Below are 16,479 nucleotides of genomic sequence, written 5' to 3'. Positions count from 1 at the left end.
TGATGAGCATGATGCATCAAGGGACCCTGCCATGAGTTGGGTGCTCTAGGCACCTGGCTCTGTGTCTTCTCAGGCTACATGTAGCCCAAGCATTCACCCATCCCTATACCTGGGTAAAAGAGTGCACTTGCACCTTCCTACCCAGGTAAACAAGTGGGTAAAATTCCTGAGCTACCCTGGGGGGGCAGAGCCAGGATCAGCCTCAATCCCGGAGCTTCACAAGCAGCCTTATCCACTATACAGGTATGACTGCCCAAGCCTGGGTAGGGTTGCTTGTATGAACAGCCTCAGTATTTATTAAAGCTTATTGCTTGTTGCCCTCACCAAACTGAGTGACCAGGTGCAAAAAAGGAGGAGAAAATATATAGCAATGCAATCAGTTGTAGGCAAAGCTGTATAAAATATGACGTCTATTTTAACAGGCCCACATGAACTCTAAAAATCCAAGAGTCCACTTTAGTACTAGTTGCAATGGCAAGCTCCTTAGGGCAGTTTTTAATATGTTCATTTTTAATGAACACATAGGGAGCTCAGTTCTAACATCCCCTAACAACAAAATAGCTGTTTTATTGCAAAAGAAATGCTAAATAATAGAGATCAATGTAGTAACAGAGAACACTGCTTATATATTCCAAAGCCTTTTAGTAAAAATATTTTGAAGCACATTCTGCACACTTAACACTACCACTGAGTTCTCTGAGTTACTCCTAGGAGGCAAAGCCACTTTGAAGACAGTCTTGCTGCCCAATAGACCATATAAACACTATTCTTGTTCAGGTCCGTGAGCTGGAAAATGAGTTAGAGGCAGAAGTCCGACGTAATACGGAGTCTCAGAAAGGGGTCCGCAAATATGAGAGGCGCATCAAAGAGCTGACTTACCAGGTAATAATAATTTTGAAAGATCTATTGAAATTGTGTGTGTGTGTACACACACACACACACACACACACACACACACACTTATCATATACTGAAGCTACTTCTGCCACTGATGTAAAGCAGCATTACCAAAGAGTTTGTCTACCATTGGCAGCAACTTGGTTTGTTAGGCACTGAGATACATTTTGGGACAAAACAAGCCTGTACAAAAGGAATGGGCTCCACGTGAATCAAGATGGAACCAGACTTCAGGTGCTTAAAATCAAAAAGGTTGCAGAGCAGCTTTTAAAATTACACCTGGGAGATAGCAGACAGGAGCTGAGCAGTATCCGGTTCAGTAAATGCCACCCCTTAAGGAGTAAGGGTGTAAATGTTTCAGATAAACCATAAGGGGGCAGAGTAGAAGAGCAGACATAAGGATGTGCTACTGCTCAAAGAGATCAAATGGCCATAAGAAAGATCGCACACACCAGGTTAGAGATTCAGCATATAGTAGGGATGTGCATGAAACGAATTTTGCGTTTTGTTTTAATCCCAAAACAAAATGCAGATGGCCGAAACGTTTCACCGAAAGAGCGGTTGACCCTGTTCTTTTGATGGAACATACCTTGAAAGGTTTCACGTGTTTTGGCTATAGGGTACAACAGGGAAACTCGAAAAACTCAAAACTTGTTCTCCATGGGTAACTCCTAGGGATACCAAAATGGATTGGGTGGTAGGGCATGATGGCTGCTACCTACCACTAAACCCACAAAAGAAATGGGCAAGCAGGCAATTTCAAACCAATTTTTAACCTTTCCCCCAAACACCCATAGGATTGCAAGCCAATTGGAAGCCAGTGCCAGAAAACCAATCAGCAAGAGAAAATCAGGCCTCCAAACTGGCACTTGGAACATTGAAACATTTCATATCAAAATGTTTTGCACATCCCTAATGTATAGTTGTTTATATGCCAATTCCAGAAGCCTCCAAGCCAAGATGGGCTAGCTGGACTGCTTGGTTACTAAGGAAAACATAGGTATATTGAGTGTGATGGAAATATGGTGCAACAGTGAGAACCAGTGGGACACTATTCCTGGATAGAAACTCTATAGAAAGGACAGGGAGGGGTGAATTGGGGGTGGAGTAGCACTGTATGTTAAAGAAGGGATAGAACCGAACAAGCTAGAAAACCTAGGAGTCCTCCACAGAAACCCTATGGGTTTCTGGCCTCAATACAAGGTCTGAAAGGAAATGTGCTACTAGAAACGTGCTATCGCACTCCTGATAAAAATGCTGACAATGACTGGGAGCTGCAGAAGGAAATTAGGGAGGCGTCAAAGAGAGACAGAGCTGAAATAATGGGTGGCTCCAATTATACACACATAGACTAGATAAATTCACATTCAGGTAATGACAAAGTGGCCAAATTTCTAGATACACTGAAAGACTGCCTTAGAACAGTTGGTCATGGAACCACCAGAGAGAAGGTGACCTTGGAATTAATCCTGAGTGGTGCATAGGACCTGGTGCAAGATGTCACTGTCATGGAACCCTTATGGAACAGTGACCATAGTGTGGTCAAATTCAGCATATATGTGAGGAGAGTATCGCCAAGGAAATCTAACACAGACCCTTTAGAATCAGGAGAGTCACTTTGTTCCAGAATGCATACAGTTTATTTAAAATCACAATAATAGAAACCCAGTTAGGACATACTGTATACCAAAAAGGAGGAAAGGTACCGCCAAGTCCAGGAGGATACCAGTATGGCTAACAAGTAAAGTCTAGGAAGGTATAAATGGGAAGAAGAATTCCTTCAGAAACTGGAAGGCCAGCCCTAATGGAGAGAACAGAAATGCAAGGAAACAATAAGGGAAGAGAAAAGAGAGTCTGAGGAACATTCAAATAAAAGCATAAACGGGAATAACAAAAACATCTTTAAATACAGTTTTGAAAAAAGATGACTGAGGGGTGACATGATAGAGGTCTATAAAATTATGCATGGTGTGAAGAGAGTGGGGAGAGATAAGTGTTTCTCCCTCTCTCATAACACTAGAATCAGGGGTCATCCCATGAATCTGATCGCCAAGAAATTTAGGACCTACAAAAGAAAATACACAACACATGATTAACCTATGGAATTTTCACACAACACATGATTAACCTATGGAATTCTCTGCCACAAGATGCAGTGACAGCCACCATCCTGGGTGACTTTAAGAAGGATAAATATTATATTATACCTATATTATTAGATAAATTCATGGAGGACGGCTATCTATGGCTACTAGTCTGAGAGCTATGGGGCACTTCCAGCCTAAGAGGCAAAATGCTTCTAACTGCAGTTGCAGGGAAGCAACAGCGGGAGAGAGGGCATGCCCTCAGCTCATGCCTGTGGTCTTCCCAGAGGCATCTGGTAGGCCACTGTGTGAAACAGGATACTGGACTAGATAGGCCTTGGGCTTGATCCAGCAGAGCAATTCTTGTGTTCTTAACAGTCTATGGGCAGTTTAGTCACTTATCTCATCCACATCCCTCTTTTCTCTGTTTTGTTTTGTTTTTCTGTGTGTATGTGTGCGTTTGTTTAGATTTTCATATCACCCTTCCTAAAATGGGATACTAAAATAAAAAAAACATGATAATTAAAATCAAAACCCAATTAATAGCAGATTAAAACAACAATGTAAACTAGATGACATTAAAAGTCAAGCGAAAAAGGTGGATCTTTAAGGCTCTCCTGAAGGTCTCCAAGGAAGATAATCCTCTAATATCCATGGGGAGTGTGTTCCACAACCTTTGTTGCCCTCCACGCTGCCTGAAATAGTTTAGGGAAATGGGGGAACAGAGATAGAGATTAGTGAGACAAGAATAAAGGAATCTCCAGTCTTATACACTAAGATTGTTTTCTAAAATGAAACATTCTAGGAAGCAAGGAAAGAAGGAAATGACAATGATGGTTGGCAACTGGGGTTGGGGGGAGGATTCAGCCCTGGGGGCAGATTTGACCCATAGCCTACTAGCTGCTGACCTGTCATCTACTTGAGCCAAGTAGAACAGGCAGAATTTATGCAGTTCTCAGCCATTTATTTGATTAGTTTTTGTTAGCCTTTTTGTGGTTGCATGAAAAACAGCTTATGGCTACTAGCTGAATTTTGGAGCATCATAAACCAACAAGATGAAAAGTCAGAGCAAACAGAATTAGACCAAATCTGCCAGGATGGATGGTGTCATATTTCTTTGGAGGTTAAACTTGAAATCTCTTTCATAATACTTGGTACTCTTGAGGTGTTAGAGATGAATTAAAAAACTTGAGATTTCCAAGGTGGGGTCTGGTGATGTCACAAGGCTGCCAATCCAAATGGGGAAATCTGGTACCAGGACAGAGCCCAGCAATGACACTAAGATTAGCAGTATGCAAAAATGTTCCATGGTCGGAACGTTCCCTGCTTGAAACGAGTCTTTTCAAGTGTTCCAAGTTTGGAACAGAATGCCCTTCAAATGAAGGGCCTGTTCTGAGCTTGGAACAGAATGGCCCTTTTTGAGTTGGAACGTTCCAAGCGTCATTTTGGAATCCAAAATGGTGCTCTTCTGGCCTCTTTGCATGCATGGCAGCCATTTGCATGGTGGTAGTGCTAAGCACATAAATGGCCACTGCCAAAGGGCTTGACCATTTGTTCCGATGGAACATTCCACAGATTTAGTGTGCCATTCTGAGCTCAGAACAGAACGCTAAAATCTGTTTCATGCACATGCCTACCTAATGCAAACCGGCAATCCTAGTAGTAATTCCATGTAGGCCATCTGAGCTCCTTGGAGGATGGGCAGGATATGGATCAGATAGTTAGATAGATAATGTTCCTTCATTTTAAAATCCTAGATTTCCAGTGGAAGAAACCATTTCCCCTATATACCAGCCTTTAGTGGATGTCTGCCAATGCTTAACTTGTTGATCTATTTGTTCTACAAAGGCAGAGGAAGACAAGAAAAACTTGACAAGGATGCAGGAGCTGATCGATAAACTACAGCTGAAAGTGAAAAGCTACAAGCACCAAGCAGAAGAATCTGTAAGTGCCATAAGCTGGTGCAGTGTAATGCATAGCCATTATTCTGTCATAAGCTTTCTGTGTATTTCTGTGCATGTTTAATTGGAAGTAAATCCCACTGCCTTCAATGGAATTACTCCCTAGTAGGTGTGTTTACATCTGCAGACTGAATAAGTAAAATTTAATGGCAGCTGAATCTTACGGCACTGGAGTAAAGTGGAAAATCCAGAAACTTCTCTTGCCATTGCCTGGATTGGATGACACCTCTCCACTGATCCGACCTATCACATTTTGCCCTTCATGGCTAATAAAAACTGCCAGGGAGGGGACAGGCAGATGGCTGGAAGTGATCGTTAATGCTTCATTAAGGGAGGGCAAGATGCCATCGTGCCTCAAGGAGGTGGTGGTAAGACCACTATTAAACAAGCCCTCCCTTGATCCCTCCAACCTGTATAACTATAGACCTGTGTCTAACCTTCCCTTTTTGGGCAAGGTGATGTAGCGTGTGGTGGCGTCCCAGCTGCAGAGGGTCTTGGATGATACGGATTATCTGGACCCTTTTCAATCTGGCTTCCGCCCTGGGTATGGGACTGAGACTGCCTTGGTCGTTCTAGTGGATGACCTACGCCGGGAACTAGACAGGGGGAGTGCATCCCTGTTGGTTCTGCTGGACCTCTTGGCGGTGTTCGATACCATTGACCATGGTATCCTTCTGGGCCGCCTCTCGAGTATAGGAATCGGAGGCACTGCGTTGCAGTGGTTCTGGTCCTTTCTTGGGGGGAGGGTCCAGAAGGTGGTGCTGGGGGACTACTGCTCGGCCCCATGGCCGTTGGCCTGTGGGGTCCCGCAGGGATCGGTCTTGTCCCCCATGCTGTTTAACATCTACATGAAGCCGCTGGGAGAGGTCATCCGGAGACTTGGACTGAGTTGTCAGCAATATGCGGATGACACCCAGCTCTATCTCTCCTTGTCATCTGATCCTAGGGAGGCGGTGGATGTCCTGAATCGGGGGCTGGAGGCTGTGATGGGTTGGATGTGGGCTAACAAACTGAAATTGAATCCGGATAAGACGGAGGTACTGTTGGTCAGTAGGAGAGCCAATCGGGAAGAGGAGATTTTACTGGTTCTGGATGGGGTTGCACTCCCCTTGAAGGAGCAAGTACACAGCTTGGGGGTACTACTGGACCCGGCTCTGCTTTTGGAAGCTCAGGTGGAGGCGGTGGCCAGGGGTGCCTTTGCACGGCTTTGGCTAGTGTACCAGCTGCGTCCCTTTCTCGAGAAGGCAGATCTGGCCACGGTTACCCATGCCTTAGTCATGTCGCGGCTGGATTACTGTAACGCGCTCTATGTGGGGCTGCCCTTGAAGAATATCCAGAAACTGCAGCTAGTGCAAAATGCGGCAGCGAGGGTTTTATCCGGAGCTGCCCGTTGGGAACACATCACCCCCATTTTGAAAGAGTTGCACTGGCTGCCGGTTCATTTCCGGGTCCAATTCAAGGTGCTGGTTTTGACCTTTAAAGCCCTTAACGGTTTGGGCCCGGGGTATTTGAGGGACCGCCTGCTCCCAAGGGTTGCTGCCTGCTTGACGAGGACATCTGAGGGGGCCCTGCTCTGGGTGCCGACAATGAGAGAGGCCCGGCTGTCGTGCACTCGGGACAGGGCCTTCTCTGTTGCTGCTCCTAGACTCTGGAATGCTCTCCCAGTGGCCATTCGTTCCTCGGACTCCATCACGGCTTTTAGAAAGCTTGTAAAGACTTGGCTTTTTACCCAGGCTTTTACATAATCGTTTTTACTGCTGCTTCTGTGTGTTTTTACCTGTTGTATTGTTTTTATGCCTGTTTTTATATGTTTTTATTTTTTTTAGCTTGATGTTTTTATTGCTTTTTTATTGTATGTTTTAACTTTTGTAAACCGCCTTGGGGTTGTCTTTTAACGAAAGGCGGTATAAAAATGCAAAAATAAAAATAAATAAATAAATAAATAAATAAATCACATGCAGGAAAGTGAGTGCGTATCTGCCCTCTCTGCGCACTCAGTATAGCCCTGTTTTTGCCATCATCCACTCAGCCATGCAAGGACAGAATCTCCAAATATGACTTACTCAATACACAACCAAGTGCATATAAGCCAAAATTGTCCAGTAGGTTGGTTATCTTTTCATTTTTTAGGAGATCAGCCATGTGATTTTTGATCTAGGCATGTTGGACTGAGGCTGAATTCAGACAATCCCTTTATGGGCATGCATGGAAGCTGGGCAGCAGGTGCAAACTCTCTCCCTTCTATCCATGAAAGCCGAGTTGACTTGCCAAGTGAACAGGTATGAATCCACTCCTCCATGCAGTGGGCCAGAATTCAGGGAGAGATATTATCCATTCTCAGCTGCTGGGTGAGGACATCTCATGTGGGTTATCCTCCTCAGCATGCTCCAGGGGGCAGGATATATTCAAATTAGTCAGAGCCTTTAAGAGGCCCGGGAGGATAGCCCCTCCCAGTTTAGTTTGTCCTGCGGAGCTCCAGAGCAGACGACACTGCCTTGCCTCCACTACCATTTTGTCCTTACTCTCTCTTATCCTTCCCTTTTCTCCTTTGCCCTCTTGTTAGTTCTCTCTGTATATCTAAACAACAAATAACAAACCCCTCCTCTACCTTTTCCATATTATTCCCCTTTCTCCTCTCTCCTCCTGCCGATGGAGCCTCAGAGATCCGGCATTCTCAATGTGCTGATGTCAAAGGGGAAGAAGTCTGCAAAATCCTTCCAGCCTGGTAAGCCTCATCACCATTAGGCAGTGATTGCATGGAAACGCCATATAAGACTTGCACTACCTCAGTTGATCAAGGAATCTTTACACTGGTGGATGAATCCATCTCTCTTGGGCCAGGGCAGACCCTTTCTAGATCTACCCAGGATACTTGTCATGACATACACCAGCCTTCACGGCTGGGGAGCACATTGCCTGTCACTTTCAGCCCAGGGCTCCTGGACTCCACAACAAAGGAGTCACAGCATGAACTGGCTGGAGCTGAGAGCAGTTTGCTTAGCACAGCTTTTAAGGACCAAATTCACTTCAAGGACGTCTTGATATGCACGGACAACATAACAGCAAAGGCTCATGTAACCGTTCCCATCCCTTTACCAGGAATCAGCTCTCCTAATGCAATGGGCAGAGACGTACCTGTCTTCTATCATAGCACACCATGTCAGTGGTTCCCTCAACACCCAAGTGGACTGGCTGAGCCAACAGGAATTACATCCAGCAGAATGGAAACTCCACCCGCAGGTCTTCCATCTCCTCACAAAGACTCTGGGTCAGCCGTTGGTAGACCTCTTCGCGTCTCACCTCAGCTACCTCGCTTCTTCTCCAGATTCCCATGTCACCAGTCAGAAGCAGTGGATGCCATGTCAACTCCATGACCCCAGGAATGACTATATGCATTCCCATCGGTTCCCCTTCTTGACAGGCTACTTCGCTGTGTTTGCCTGATGAAAGCACAGGTCATCCTCGTGGTTCCCTACTGGCCTTGCCACCCATGGTTTACCGAAATTCTTCAATGGCTATAGACCGCCCGTTGTTTCTTCCACAGAGGGAAGACCTCCTCAGCCAGGGCCCAGTCCTTCACCATGACCCAGCTTAGTTCAAGCTTGCCGCCTGGCGACTGAACGCAACATACTCGACCGCCTTGGATATGACGGGCATATTCTAGATACGATATTGATATCCAGATTGATCAATCTACCTGGCGTGTTTTTCTTAGATGGTGTAGACAATGCAGTCTCTCACCTGTGACATCCAGACTACCCGAGCTTTTGCTATTTCTCCAAGAGAGTCTAGACAAAGGACTGCATGCCAACACAATTAAACGGCATGTAGGATCTCTGGGATCACTTCTTTTGCCTTTCAAGGGGAAAGGCCTGACCTCACACCCACACCTGAAACACATCCTGAGAGGGGCCACCTCATCGTCACCACCAGTAGTTCACAAGTTCCCTTCTTGGGATCTCCACAAGTTTTTCAGGGTCCTACATGCTCCTCCATATGAACCTCTATGTTCAATTCCTCTTCACATCCTATCAATAAAGTTAGCCTTCCTAATAGCTATTTCTTCTGCTAGATGGGTTTCTGAACTCAGGTCCCTATCTGCCAACTTATAAGTTATGTATATTTTCCTCGGACTCGGTGACCCTGATCCCAGACCCCGCGGTACTACCAAAAGTGGCTTCGGTATTCCACAGATCTCAAAACCTGGTTTTGCCATCATTTTGCCCTAAACCCTTTCATCTGAGAGAAGAGACTGGCACAAGCTCAATGTATGTCATTGCCTGAAGCTTTACCTATCCTGGACTGCTTCATTCCATTCCACAGAAGCACTGTTCATATCTTTCCTACCTTCCACTATGGGACAACAAGTTTCAGTGTCTACCTTGTCCAGGTGGATCAAAGCCTGTATTTCCTTGACATGTGAAATACAAAACCTTCCTACTCCATTGAAACTTACGACCTACTTGGTGCAGGGGCATAGCAAGGTTGGAGTGGGCCCAGAGACAAGATTTTAAAATGGCCCCCTCTCACTGAAGCTCAGCTCATGAAGTAAAGAAATCTTAAATGAGGCTGAATAGTGGCAACAAAAAGCATAGTTATATACACACACACACACACACACACAAACACACACACACCCCTATGTGCCACAATAGAACATCATCCTAAATTATTTTTTTAAAGGTTTTGTAAATTGTGGATGATGCGAGTCATTTAATGGTACTAGAGAAAGACATACTGTTATGGTAGCTCTAGGACTTAACACCCACATCAGTTTTGGAGGATGAGTACAACTGAAGGAAGCCTGGGCAGATGTGCAGCAGGGGAAGTAACTCATGTGACTTGCCTCTGAGGGGCTTCCCAAGGCAGTGGGCCCCCAGACAACTGTCTCCCCTTGCCCTATTATAGTTATGCCCCTGACTCAGCGGCCACCTCAGCGGTTTTCTCCACGAATGCTCCACTCGAGGACCTGCAGAGCAGCAACGTGGTCCTCTCCGTCCACCTTTACAAGACATTACAAGCTAGACCTAATGCAATCTTCTGAGGCTGCCTTTGGCAGGTGTGTCCTTCAGCACGTCCTCCCTCCTCAGTAGCCGTGCTCACGCTCCCTCCCAGGGTCTCGTTAGCTGTGTCATACCCCACGTGAGATGTCCTCACCCAGCAGCTGAGAAAGGAGCGTTGGTCACTCACCATGAAGGCTTCTTCTTGCTGCTGGTGTTGAGGACATCTCGACCCACCTGGGGCGTCCGCAGCTACTGGTCTGTACCCATTTAACTTGTTTTCTATCTTTACTTGCTCTTGTCTCCTACAGAGAGTCCTTTCCTTCCTAGAAGCTTGGCTTACCTAACTAAACTTGGAGGGGCTATTCTCCCAGGCCTCTTAAAGGCTCTGACTAATTTGAATATGTCCTGCCCTCTGGAGCATGCTGGGGAGGATAACCCATGTAATATGTCCTCAACACCAGCAGCAAGAAGAATCCTTCACGGTGAGTGACCAATGCTCCTATCTGGCTGACAATACCATACAGACTAGTTACTTACTGCCTAATTAACCTCAGAATCCTGATCATTTCAGCAGTCTGCGTGTGTGTGTGTGCGTGCATGCAAAGCACACTTCTAGCCTTCAAGACTATGAAGGAAAACATTAACATTAATGGAAAGCCACTACTAAAGGTTCTGAAACTCAGAATTTTCCTGTAGTTAGGATGCCATATTTCCCCTTGGGCCCAACCCAATGCTGTACTGCCATCACTCTACAAAAATAATTTTCCTTTTCTCAACCACTGCAGACTGTCTGAAGAACAAATACGTTTCAAAATCGAATAATTCAGAAAGTAATATTTAATTCCTTTAATTTTCTTAAATTCTACATAGCACAGAATGGAGGCTTTCTGTGCTATGGGAACTTTCTGAGTTTGGGAATATTCGGAGTTCTCTAACATAGCAATGTGGCTTTTTCATTCCCACCCCCAAGGAATAAAATATTCTGAAAATGTTTCTTATAGGATGCAATCTTAATACAAATCTAAATACAATTTCATTTCTGAGAAAGGAAAATGAATGATATGTTGGAGCAGACTCATTTGTCTTAGCAATCCACTGCATGAGAAATGAGGCTGCTCCACCATAAACAATTCACTTTGCATACTGTCCTCTCTTCAGTGGATATAATAGATAGATCCTCTGATTTAGTACACTAAAGATTAGAAATGAAATAATATGTATTTATTGAAAGTGTCAAGTGGACCTGGAGATCTATAATACTTGCATAGACAGTCCAAGACAACTTGCACCTGGGTTTTTGTTTTTTGCCTAGAACCAGAGTTCTCAAAGGATAAGACAGGCCTTTTGATACCAATATAATCTGTTGCTAGGGTCACTAGGAGCGTTCTTGCATTTACTTTTTTAAACCCAGATTTTGGTATTTCTTGATTACAGTCCTGCCTCTTCCTCTTGCTCCCTGTTCCAATCAGTGCCTCCCCATCTGTGTAACTGGTGTTTTTGGAAACCAATGGGGCAGTTACTGATGGAGGGAGGCATAAGATTGTCTTTGCTTCCCTGAGTTTCCTTTCTCAAAGTCCTTTTGCAATAGTTCCATGTGGGTTTCAAACCCTTCTTATGTGCTGATGTGTTTAATAATTCCATGCTTTGAACAGGAGTGATTTATGTTGCTTGGCTTGCTTGTTTTTCCATAGTTACTCAGATAATTTGGCTATAGCAAAGGTTCAGAATCCCCAGTTTAGAACATTTGCTATTTCTTCAGCACAGGATAGAATTTTTCCAGGCCATTTGTTTACCAATTAAAGTCTTCAAATCACTAGCTACAAATACATCATTCAGGTATTGGACATCAGTGACCTTCCAGATGGAATAAATGTTTTAAATGAAACTGCTTTCCAGCATAGGAAGCAAGTAAACCCCAGGAGGTCCCATGAAATATTTAGTGTTTACTTTCACACACTTGAGATGACCCTGCCCTGTTCGCATGTTGTAGAATACCACTGCTTACTGGATTACCAGAGTAAGTACCAGAGTAATGATGTCTTTTTTCTCCCTAATAGGAAGCGCAAGCTAACCAATACCTTGCAAAGTACAGGAAGCAGCAGCATGAGTTGGATGATGCTGAAGAGAGAGCTGAAATAGCTGAATCCCAGGTCAATAAGCTCCGGACCAAGTCAAGAGATATTGGCATCAAAAAGGTATGTCAGATGAATCACAGTGCAGGGAGTTTCTGCTAGAACCTGTGGAAGGGCAGAAGGGGAGCAAGGCTTCAAGGGCCTGATTCTCACTTACATGCAGATATACCTAGAATAGCCTTCCCTGATTCTTCTCTGCCCAGCCCCTTTTGGGAGCAAAAGACAATATTTCCTGCCTAACTGGATGAATCCTGAAGTACCAAAATATTATAGGAAGCCAGCAGTTCCTCTCTTACACAGCTTCCAACCATGCTGTAAGGAAGATGCTGAAAGCAAAGCTAGGCATTCCATCCACCACAAGGATGCCACCAAAACCAGGACAGGAACTCCCCAACTTACAAATTGTGATCCAAAAGCTGCAAGTCTGGTGTTCATAATTCAGGGTGCGTATAGTTCCCAAGAAGCTTTACACACTATCCCAAATCTCCTTCAGGAGAGAGTATGTGCGTTCACACACCAGCCAAACTTACCCCGAAGTCCCTTTGAGATCCTTGGACCCACTCCACACAAAAGTCAGGCTTTGTCTTGCAAATTCTAGCTTATCTCGAGGTATTTCTGGGTTTTTTAAATGCTGATTTTAAGCTACTTTTTCTGAAAATGACAGAGTAAATAGGGAGAGGCACTGAGCAGAATCATTAGCATGATAAGAAGGATACTCTCTTTACAAATGCAGATGTAGCTCTTCAGTACTCTCTCCCTCTCCCCCACCCCAACACCATTGGCTAGAAGGAAAATACGAAGGAAAACATGTGTGCTTGCATCAAAAGCAAACCCGAGAGCATAGGGGAGGGGCTGCTTCCCTCAATGCCGTGAGGGTACTTCGAAGTGGCTTCACTCAACATTTAACCTGCAGCATGCAGTCATATGTGAATAACTCCCAAGAGAGACAATTTGTTTGTATGTGCGAGTTTGCGTTTGCAGGTTGGGGACTTCATTAATGCAATATGTTATGGAGCTTTGTTTGTAAGTATGTGTGTTCGTATGTCGGGGAGTGCTTGTATATCCCCATGGTAGATTTCCCTGTCCCTATCCTAATATCAAGATTCCAGGATATTAAATGTCATCACAATTTGATTTTTCTCACCCCTACCCACACATTATTGACTGCAGCTACCTGGCATGGAAAAATTCGTAATCTGGTTATGCTCCATCACATGGTGAGAACTGCTAGGTATTACAACAGGGATAGGCAGTACTTGTCATGGGGATGTCATTTTAGGTGGCATTCCTGGTAGCCTTACTATCTAGCTAAGATTAGGGGTAGGGATGCATAGTTACTGGGTGTGGAAGAAGAGTCGAGTGATAACAGTCCTTCACAGAATCAAAAATTTCTGTTAAGGCATCTGGAACTTGCTTGCAATTAAACAACATTCATTGATTAAGTGCCATCAAGTTGGTGTCAATTCTTAGCAACCACATAGATAGATTCTCTCCAGGATGATCTGTCTTCAGATTGGTCTTTAAGGTCTTTCAGTGGTGCATTCATTGCTGATGTAATCGAGTCCATCCACCTTGCTGCTGGTCATCCTCTTCTTCTCTTTTCTTCATCTTTCCCCAGCATTATGGACTTCTCAAGGTTGCTGGGTCTTCGCATAATGTGTCCAGAGTTGATTGTTTGAGCCTGGCCATTTGTGCCTCGAGTGCACAACATTGCATAGTTGTAAATAAAACACTATAAGCCATAGGCATGTTCTGCAGTGGATTTTTTAAATTATTCCAAGCCAAATGCATGGAATCAAAGTATTATTTTAGTCTAGGTTAAATTTATTAATGAGTGCTCACCACTGATTAATCATCCAAGTTATATATTTTATCCATGTAATGATGCCTTTGGAGCTCCTGTAATTAATATAAAAATTAATCCCTGAGGGCACAATCCAAGACTATTATGATCAATGTGGGGAGCTGACAATAGACAACAGCTAGAAATGGCAGTTACAATCTTGATATTGATTCATTTGAGTTATTTTGGCAGCTGTAACTCATATTTTCTTGTTTTATCAGCATAATTTTCTCTAATAATGGGTAAAATTGAGGGACATTTTATTCACTAATATACCCAATGAATGCTCCCACAGCACAGCAGAGGCTGAGGAGGAGGCCTGTGCTGGTACATTGCATAATTATATGATGCTGTTGTCATGGTCACCATTCCAAGAGGCTCAACAGGGGAACACCAGAGTAGAAAGCATGAATGCTTGCAGCCTGAGTCAAACAGCTAAGCTGCAGCCTTCACATGATATCTTTAATAGACACAGACCACACCCACTTCCTCCAGAGGTGAGGAGAGTGCCCACATCTCCTGTTGTTTCCTGTTAACTGCAGTTTCACACTAATAAAACCACAGATTGACTTTGTAATGCAAAATAGAAATGGCACAGGCAAATACTAGCAATTTTTGGAAATGGCCAGACCTTTTCCAGATCAAAATATAAAGAAGCCATGAACTCGGATGCCTATTTTTCCAAGTATTGTCCAATCCAGAGAATGCTACTTACAAGTAGAAGCCATTTCTGCCCTTGGTTCAAGGAGGAATAGATATGCAAACGACAGGTGCTGAAGGAGAAACAATAGCAGAAAAGTCCCTGCAGCAACCTTTTTCAGACATTAGATGTTTGTCACAAATACAATGAACATGTTTGGGCTCTAGTCTTGATCTACACACATTCATTGTATTCTTGACCTGTACACGTTCATTGTAAGGTCTGAAATATCCCTACGTATAGAGTAATCAAATGATAAATGTGCCTATAGTAACTCTCTCTCAGGGATGATACAAACATTCCAGATGTCCTATTCAAGTGTTTGTAATCAGAGTATTATGCCCGAGCAATTTTTTTCCAATCATTTCACAAGATTCTGCATTGTACCTCTATCAATATAAACACACAGAGCTTTCCATATAGGAAATTAAGAATGTTTCACTTAAGGTCAAACCACATGTTGGCACCAATGTGAACTTCCCTCCAGGGACTATTAGCAATTTCTGGGGAAGACTCCATTTTCATTGGGACCACAGTGCAAGAGGAATGGGTTAACTCCTCTCTCCCTCCTTCCCCATGCATCACAGTCCCAATCCAGATTAGGCCTCTCACAACTGCTATTTTGATTTGTAAAAGCAATCTTGGAAGCACAAATGATGTATTGAGCACCTCATATAGTTTGACCTTTGTTTAAGAGCATAACAAGGGCCCTGCTGTGTCAGGCTAAAGACCCACCTGGTCCAGCATCCTGCTTCCCACAGTGGCAAGCCAGATACTTCTGGTGAGTCCACAATCAAGGCATGTTGAGCATAATCTTTCTCTGCTTTTATTCCTCTGCAGCTTCATAGTCTGACACTGACTGCCTCTAAATCCAGAGTTCTATATAGCCATCATGGCTAGCAGCCATTCGTAGACCTATGCCCCATACATTTGTCTAATCCCCTTCTAAAGCCATCTAAACCTGTGGCCATCACTACATGTGCAGTGGTATATGGAAATAAGCTCTGTTGTGAGCAAATATACTGCTACACTGAGACAAGGATGCATGGTGTAAGAGCAGAAACAGGAGTTCAGTGGGGATCACTTTCTAGCAAACATGTATATGATTGCTACATTAAGAAACCACATAGTGATTTCTACTGAGCCTAAACTGTGTTGGCATTTTTATAATATATTTTTATAATGTATTTCAGGTTCACGATGAGGAGTAAATGTATTATGCTTGGAATAGCTGATGGCCAGAACGGTGCTTGCATAATTTATCTTCAAGGGGCATCGGGCCAACGCTAAAGCGGAAGAAAATGGGCATCATGACAAATAAAGATCAAATTAAAATCCACTGCTCTCTTTGCTCTATGGTTTTTCTGTTGCATTTTTTCAAGGCATGAAAGTGAAATGGAGAAAAATATTTCTGCACTATTTTATTATACACGTATACAGCTGGAAGGGTATTGTAGATAATCTAGTCCAATCCCCTGCTTGATGCAGGGAATGAAGAGCTACAGGATCCCTAACAGATGGCTGTCCAGCCTCTGCTTGAAGGCTTTCAGTGAATGAGAGCCCACCAACCCCAGGTAATTGCTTCCACTGTCAAATCACTCTTATCAATAAGAAATTTTCCTAATGTTCAACCAAAATCTATCCTCCTGTAACTGAAGTCCATTACAGCAATAGAAAACAAATCTTTACCCTCTGCTACATGACTGTAATCTAGGTATTTGAAGCATGCTATCATTTCCCCCCTCAGTCTTCTTTGCTCTAGGCTAAACTTACTAGGGATGTGTACAAATTGATTTTTTTATTCAATTTATACCCAAAACAAATCACCCCTGATTTGTTTTGTATCCAAATCTACTCCC

The 16,479-nt window shown here is 43.8% G+C and overlaps 1 protein-coding gene across 2 annotated transcripts in view; it reads left to right on the top strand.

The window, feature by feature from the left end:
• Nucleotides 1-15,959, top strand: part of MYH15 (myosin heavy chain 15) — a 142,002-nt gene extending 126,043 nt beyond the window's left edge. For both annotated transcript variants that reach the window (XM_053304969.1, XM_053304970.1), the window contains 4 exons: nt 778-882; nt 4,830-4,925; nt 12,003-12,140; nt 15,814-15,959. In XM_053304969.1, coding sequence (XP_053160944.1) covers nt 778-882; nt 4,830-4,925; nt 12,003-12,140; nt 15,814-15,831 — 357 coding nt within the window. In that variant the 3' untranslated portion in view covers nt 15,832-15,959. The remainder of the gene's footprint in view (nt 1-777; nt 883-4,829; nt 4,926-12,002; nt 12,141-15,813) is intronic.
• The last annotated feature ends 520 nt before the right edge of the window (nt 15,960-16,479 follow it).

The sequence above is a fragment of the Hemicordylus capensis genome, chromosome 3, assembly GCF_027244095.1.
Source record: "Hemicordylus capensis ecotype Gifberg chromosome 3, rHemCap1.1.pri, whole genome shotgun sequence".
NCBI classification, from domain to species: Eukaryota; Metazoa; Chordata; class Lepidosauria; order Squamata; family Cordylidae; genus Hemicordylus; species Hemicordylus capensis.
The sequence above is the reverse complement of the archived record's forward strand: the minus strand, read 5'-3'. Positions and strand labels throughout refer to the sequence as shown.